At 57.2% G+C, this 7,382-nt stretch overlaps 1 protein-coding gene across 1 annotated transcript in view; it reads right to left on the bottom strand.

Annotated features, from left to right (window-relative positions):
* Positions 1–1,930, bottom strand: part of LOC104133079 (leupaxin) — a gene marked incomplete at its 3' end in the record, with an annotated part of 2,584 nt that extends 654 nt beyond the window's left edge. The window contains exons 1-5 of the mRNA XM_035898439.1: positions 1,833–1,930; positions 874–1,010; positions 699–754; positions 229–334; positions 4–154 (exon numbers count right to left, since the gene is read on the bottom strand). Coding sequence (XP_035754332.1) covers positions 4–154; positions 229–334; positions 699–754; positions 874–1,010; positions 1,833–1,845 — 463 coding nt within the window. The remainder of the gene's footprint in view (positions 1–3; positions 155–228; positions 335–698; positions 755–873; positions 1,011–1,832) is intronic.
* Between the last annotated feature and the right edge of the window lie 5,452 nt (positions 1,931–7,382).

Below are 7,382 nucleotides of genomic sequence, written 5' to 3'. Positions count from 1 at the left end.
TCCCCTTGCCGGCGATGGGCTTGCGGCAGGCGGCGCAGGTGCCGGCGGGGGCGGCCGTGATGCCCAGCTCCTGCAGGTCCCGGGTGAGGCTGCCCAGCATGTTGTCCAGCGAGGGCTCCGCTGGCGCCCCTGCTCCCTGCCCCACAGCCGCTAGCTGTGGGGGGGGGATGGTGAGGGTTGGGTGAAGGACAGGTACCCGGCTTCCTTTCCCCCGGGGATGAGGCTCACCTTGCTCTGCATGTGGCCCAGGTCGGCCAGGAGCTCATCCAGCTGCTGGGCAGCCACCGTGGTTGGGGGCGAGGGGAGCAGCGGCTGTGGGGCCTGGATGGGGCTACTGGGCATGGCAGAGAGCAAGGGGTTCTGTGGCTTCCACCCTGAGGATGGAGGGTGCCCAGGACAGGGAGCCCTCCACCCCTGTGAGACGCTGCCCTTTCCCCACAGGCCATAGCAGGGGACAGGGGGGCCCCCCGGGGATGTGCTGGTGGGGGGTGGCTGCATGCGACAGGGACAGGGCTTCTTGAAGCCCAGCCCTTGCCCCAGCAGTCCTGTAAGGATGCAGGATGTAACCACCCCACCCCAGCTCCCGGAAGGACCTGTTTTGGGGGGGGATGCAGGAGGCCAGGTGACCCTGGAGGACACGTCTAAGCGATGGAAAGGGCAGGCCCAGGTGGCTTTGCCCTCCTATGGCCATGTTTTACCTGTACACCGTCTTCGAAGCCTCTCCTGGAGGCTGAGCCCGAGGCGGTAGCTGCACCTGGAAGGACAAACCCTTGCGGCCGACACGCAGGATGCTCCTCTAGCACCCTTCACTGCCTGCCTGGCACCACTACGAGCAAGGTCTCAGCTGCCAGCCCCACCATGTTGAGGTGTTACCTTCAGGGATGCCGAGGCAAGTGGCTCATGGCCATGGGGGGCTCTGCCTGGATCCTGCTTGCAGGAGCTCGGCGCCTGCAGCCTGTGGTCCTTGGAGGCCAGGCGAGAGTTCTGCTCCAGTTCTGCCAGCAAAGCATCTGCACAGAGAGACCCAGGTTGGGCGCCCCAGCTGCTGGCTGCCTCCACCCCCAGCGGCTTTGTGCCACTCCTGGAATCTCAGCAGCTTCGGCCAGCCAGGGGCCAGGGCCCTGAGGGGCTGTGGTGGCCCTGAGCACCCTCACCCAGACCCCCAGCTCCAACATGGGATGCACCCACCATGCTGTGCAGCCTTGCTGCAGGGTGGGGGTCCTGCTGCCCCCCCCACCCTGCCTCTGCCTTTTGAAGAAACATCCACCAGCCCCTGAATTCATCCCAGCCCAAGCCCTGGCATGGGAGGGCTAAAGCCGAGTGCTTTCCGCACACACGGAGCTGCGTTTCCTGCAGGGTGGGCCAGGCGCTTTCTCTTTCCGCTTTTACCTCCGCCGCCTTGGCCATCCCTCGCATCTTGCTGCCCTCGTGTCGGGAAACAGGGGGGATGGCCCCTGCAGCGCAGCTGCTTCCCTGACCCTGTCTACCCCATCCCAGGCCAGGGCTGACTCCTGGCACCCCTGGCCGCTGTGTCACACCCTCGGGCTGCGGGGCCCCGTTGCGTGCAGCCAGGATTGCATCGCCGCCACAACCTGTTTCCTGCCTTCAAGCGCGCTCCATTTTTGGCCAAGCGCTCGCTCGGCCACCTGGGACCCCATTTGCCCCCCAAGATGGGAGGAGGCACAGCAAGGAGTGTGTCTCCATCGCTGCCCCCCTGCAGCATCCCCACTTCACCCTGAGGTAGAGGAAAGATGAAGCTCCCCCGAGCTGCCAAAGGCATGACCCTGCACCAAGCCTGGGCACAGGAATGGCGCTAGCGGGGCCTGGCTTACCTAAATCCTCCATCCTGTCTCGGCATGGGGTCCCAGTAGCTGGGGGGCCTGGGGCAGCGCCTGCAGGGTGGGGAGCTGGCAGGCTGGGCTGTGTAGGCTTTCGGTTCCGCTCTCCAGCCTTGCCTCTGCCCGCCCCCAGGGCTGGGGTTTGTCGCTTGGGGTTTTTCCTTTGCAGGCTTTGCGTTCTGTGCCACGTGTGACAGGCAGCAGGCAGGCAGCAGTAGTAGGGGCTGGGGCAAGGGCAGCCAAGAGGAGCCCCAGGTTGGAGCTGAAGAGGGAAGAAACTGGCCAGCACGTTGTCCAGGGAGCTCCCAACTCATAAAAACATCCGAGCTCCTTGGCCTTCTTGGCTGGAAGGCAGAGTGCACGTGTCCTGCAGCCCCAGCTCCTTTCCAGAAGCCACTGGCCATGCCGTGGTGAGGGACGGCATCCCTGTGCCACGTGGAAACGCATTTGTGATGGTGCGACAGAGGCAGGCACAGGACCCACAGTGCTGCAACACAGCCTTGCCTTTTGGAGGGTGCTTTTGGAGCCTCGTCTTGGATTTCCAGGTAATGACAAATCCCATTGTGTTGCTTAGAGCCAGCGTGAGCACCAGGGCTCGGCTCACTGCAGCCGTGCAGGGGGCGGTGGCACTGCCAAAGCTGGTGGCTGCACTATGCGCTTCCTATGTTAATGCTTTGGGCCACTTGAACATTCCCCAGTGGTGCTGCACGTGTGGCTGCTCAGCCCTGACACTACAGGCGTCGGGATACACCCGCTCAGCATATCACTGCTGGCCAGGCACAACGCCCAGCAGCAGACCGGAGCAGGGATCTGTGCTGGTAATCTGAGCTATTTACCCACCACTGGGACTCCTCTGCTTCTCCCGAGCTGGACCGCTTCAGTCTCTGGGCACCCCACACAGCCATCTCAGGCGAGAAGCCCACGAGCACCTGCATGTGTGTCTCGAGGGCGAGCAACACATGTGTTTCTGGTAGAGATACAGGTTGAGGTGGCAGTCTGCCTGGCCCTGAGACGCAGGGACCATTTGGGAAGACAGACCCACAGGTACTGCTGTTATCCCCAGTGTTTCCAGCAAGGCCCAGCTCCTGTGAGGGCGAGCAAGTGATATTTACGGCTTGGCTTTTTAGCAGAGAAATCTTCTGTCACTGCTGGGAGCAGCTGGTGGATGCTCCAATGGACTGGTTAGTGATCTGGGGTGTGGGGATGGTGTGGAGGCTGCTGCAGCAGGGAGGGGTAAAGAACTGGCACATTCATTGCACCAGCAGACAGGGGAAGGGCAGGAGATGGCAATGCAATGACGCCCGCGATCAAAACGTGCCCTAGACTCGAGGTGTAGACATCTGGGATGATGTGGCAGGGGAGCACGGCACCAAGATGCTCCCCCTGTCCCACCACAACCCTCCAGCTCCAGTTTCTCCCCCAGAGCTGCTTTTACAAACGTGCTGCAATGGGGGTTTCCCCCACACTGCTGTTGGTGCACTCCCCCTTGCTGGTCCATCACTCCACCAAAACACCCCTGCCGCCCTCTCATTGGAGCTGGCTGCGGTGACTCCCCCTAGACAACACATGCGGGGGACGCTGCGTGTGACTTGACATGGCCTTCGTGCTCTTGCTTGGGTTTTTGGAGGAGGCATCACTCTGTAGGTGCATGGATGACATCACCTTGGCTACCAGCCTGTCCTGGTTCCGGCTGGGACAGTTAATTTTCCTCCTTGTAGCTGGCCCAGCACTGGGGTTTGGGTTTAGTAGGAGCAGAATGTTGGTAACTTTAAAGGTTACTTGATGATCTTAAAGGTCTTTTCCAACCAAAGCAATTCTATGATTCTATTCTATAACTCAGTGATGGCTCAGTTGGTGCTGAGTAGTGCCCAGTGGGCATCGGTTGGTGGGTGGTGAGCAATTGCATTGTGCATCACTTGCTTCGTATATTGTTACTAATAGTAGTGTTATTACTACTGCTGTTTTACTTCATTCTATTTCCATTATTAAACTGTTCTTATCTCGGCCCATGGGCTTTCTCTTCCCATCCCACCAGGAGCAGGGAGTGAGCGAGCGGCTGTGTGGTGCTTAGTTGCTGGCTAGGGTTAAACCACACCACCGCCCTACGCAAGCCTGCAAGCTTCACTGTGTCCTTGCTGGGCCCCTCTGGAGTTTGGGCTACCTGGGGGTTTCAAGGATGCTATAAAAAGCCTTGGGAGTAAAAGTTATGAGCTGCGCAGCCAGAGCCCGTGGCTCCCTGCTCCTCCTGCGAGTGTGCGACACTTCTTGCAACGTCCCGCCTCTGTCACGCCTCCCACACTGTGGATATCCCTTTCATCTTGCTTCCATACTCTCTGTCTTTGCCTCTCTCCTGCCAAGCCTCCACTTAATCCCCAGGGAAGAGGCTTGTTCAGAAAAAAGCCACATTCCAGATAAAGCTAAGTAAGCCTCAGGGTCTTTCCCAGCACTGCCAGGTGAGAGGAGCCCCAGTTCTGTGGCAGCTTTATGCCTCATCAGGAGAGCTTTTAGGAGATCCTCAAGGAAAGGGTTGCAGTCAAGCACTGCTCTGCCTCCAGGTGTGTGATTTTCCACAGAATGGCCCAGAAACACAAGATGCGGCTCCTTCAGAAATATTACTGAGCCTGGGGAAGGAAAGGTTCACCTCAAGGCCAACGTGGGTCTCTGTGGCAGCAGACCAGCAGGATGCAGCCATCCCTGGGCAGTGGGAAGAGGGTCTGCAGTCGGGACCTGCAAACGTCCTCGTGGGCACCTGCAGGCTCTGCTGATATCTGGGCTGAGCCTGCTCCTTCCACGTCCATCCTCCCCATGGGCCCGCTGAACTCTCACGTGGTGGGCGCTGTCGCGCCCTGTGCAGCTGAGGAACTGTGCTTGCTGTGCGAGTCGAGCTGACGCGGTCTTGGCCACCCGTTCTCACGCATTGCTGATCCCATCTGCACACCAGCGCAGAGCAGGGTTGAATTAAGCCCCTTTGCCTCAGCTGGCACGCCAAGTTTCACTCCGTGTTGGTGGCAGCTTTTCTGTTATCTGCTCACAGCAGGGACGCCCAGCAGGGCACCAGCTTGGGAAAAGCCATGTGGCACGCTGAGCAGTGACTCCCAGGATGTATTTCAGGACAAGCGCTACTGGGAGCTACTCACAAGACAAGAGGAGGCGCTGCTTGTGTCACTCCCTTGTGGCTCCTTTGAGACAGGAGCAGTGCATCAGACACTTCCCTTTCTGCAAATAACAGACCCTTCCTGTCTGCGGAAGGTTTCGGGTTATTTTTAGACTTCTCAGTGATTTACTCTCCCCCCTCTGGTGATAACGTGAGCCCTACTGTAAACAAGTACCTGGAGCTGTAGCTTGGTATTATAGAATTCGCCATGATAAAACCCAAGCCCAACAGCTGCTAAGGACTGAGCTGGGCCCTGACCTGAACTGTATTTCCATGCAATGGTTTAGCCAGCCTATTTTAACAAGGATTAAGCAACACCCTGCCTTGTCTACAAAGGAGAAATCAGTCATGACAGAGACTTGAGAAGAACTTCCCACACTGAGACTCTCTAGCTTGAAATAAAACTGATTTTATTTAAGAATAAATGTGAAGCTGTTTCATAGCAGGGAGCATGGGCTAACTGCATTCGAACAGTTAGTTTGGAAAGTGATGCCAATCAGTTTTCCAGCCGGACAAGTCCTTGGGGAGGGAAAGAATATTTTCAGCCACTTACAATACAAACAACAGTATCAGACATGACTTAAATTCTTGCTGAGATTTCCTTCTCGAGAAGAGAGGAACATTTGAGTTGAAAGAAAACTAACAGATTGACATTGGACTGACAAAAAGCAAGAGCCAGCCCAACTGTCTCTGTGCTGAGGATGAGCCTCGCGCCCCTCAGGCAGCCAGCTCCGGAGAGGGTTTGTACATTGCCTTTAAGAAACCGCTGCTGCTGAGAAGGCACACTGCCACAGCTTCTGCAGGGGGCTGCCTCGGCAGGGGCAGGAACGGGAGGAAACCCTGTGTGGGTGTCTCGAACTGGTCTATTCTTTAACTTTCACATTAGGACGTACGCCTCCTCCCCACGGCCTGGAGTCTTTGGCAAGAGGAACCGGACTGTACACGGTTCTCCGCGGTAAGACGGTTTATTAGAACACTCTCGGGAACTGAGGGATGGAGGTTTGGACCCGCTTTTGTTTTTGAGTCATATGTAACAAAGCTTAGGACTTCAAACTCAAAAGTGGGAGGAAATAGAAGGCAGACCGAGTCATCTCACTGATGGGGATCAGTTTACCAAACATGATTTACCAGCTAAATGCCTCGGGCTCTTTGAAATCCCTTTTATTTTTGCTGTCTGGAGAGAGGGGATGAAGAGCACCTCATCCTGCTGCTGCAGTGGGGCACCCTTCCCAGAAGGGCACTGCACACCCTTGAAACAAACAGTGGAGGTGGAAGCCAGCTTATGCAGAGGAGCTTTCCCCCTGCCACCCCGCTGTGGGGGGACGAGCGGCAGTGCAGCCTGGCCTGCCTTTCTTTGGCTCTTTGTAAAGTCGCTTCCACGTGGTCCCAGAGAGATTCTCCCCTGCCTGGGGTAAGTTCTTGAGATTCGTTTGGACCTCTTCACAGAAGCTGGAGGCTTGCAGCAAAGCAGGCTGCTGTGCGTCCACCCCGGAGGCAGCAGCTCTCACCACTGTATCCCCTGTGTCAAAGGCTGCTCACACCTGATGCCTGGCCAGATCCGTGCCCTTGAGAACGATGGCCTGGAAGGCCTGACACTGGCCCTGCAGAAGATGTTTTGCTAGCACAGGAACTTTTTTCCAGAGCTCAACTTGCCCTCTGGCCATGTAGACTTGATAGTCCACAACATGAAGGGTTGCCGGTAAGCCCTCTGGCTAAACGAACCCAGGCTGTGATTGTTCTTCTGTTCTAAAATGGAAGGTAAGAGCAGCCAAATCATCCCCTCCAGAAGAATCATAGCAACAACCCTCATCCGGGAAAACCACACCTGGCTTCCAGCTGGATGAGTCACAACCCACTGTCAGCAAGGTGGGGTGAGGGGACACTTTCACAGCAGGATGACAGTGGCTGTTCTGAGTCCGTTGGCAGAGGGGGGCATTCGGCTTGAGGTAACTGCTTCATCTAGTGTGAGAGACAGTTCTTGAGCTCTGGAGGACATCCTTGGTTCCAAAAGCATCTCGGCTGCATTGGAGCACACCAAAGGATCTGCAGTAAGTTCTGGAGGAGGCTTTCTGGGTCTTGAGGCAGCCTCAGCAATTAGGAGGATGGGTCTGGCCAGGCCTGAGGGAGTACCCAACCACTGAGACTCCCCAGATTACAGCTCTAGTCCTGACACCGGGTGGAGTGGAAGCTGGGACACAAAACTGCTTGAAGGCGGTGCCTTCAGTGTTCAGGGGCTTGAGGCTCCTGGGTTCAGTCTGGTTTTTAGGTAACAACGCTGTGTCTATGGGGAGCACGCGCCGTCGGGTACTGCAGAAGCTGTGCTTTGGGGAGGCAACTCAGGTTTTGGAGGTGACAACAGTGGGTCACCGCCTGCAGCGCTGGGGCAGAGC

Source organism: Egretta garzetta, unplaced genomic scaffold (genome assembly GCF_000687185.1).
Source record: "Egretta garzetta isolate BGI_Z169 unplaced genomic scaffold, ASM68718v1 scaffold840, whole genome shotgun sequence".
Lineage (NCBI taxonomy): Eukaryota > Metazoa > Chordata > Aves > Pelecaniformes > Ardeidae > Egretta > Egretta garzetta.
Note: the sequence above shows the minus strand (reverse complement) of the source record. Positions and strands in the feature narration are given on the sequence as shown.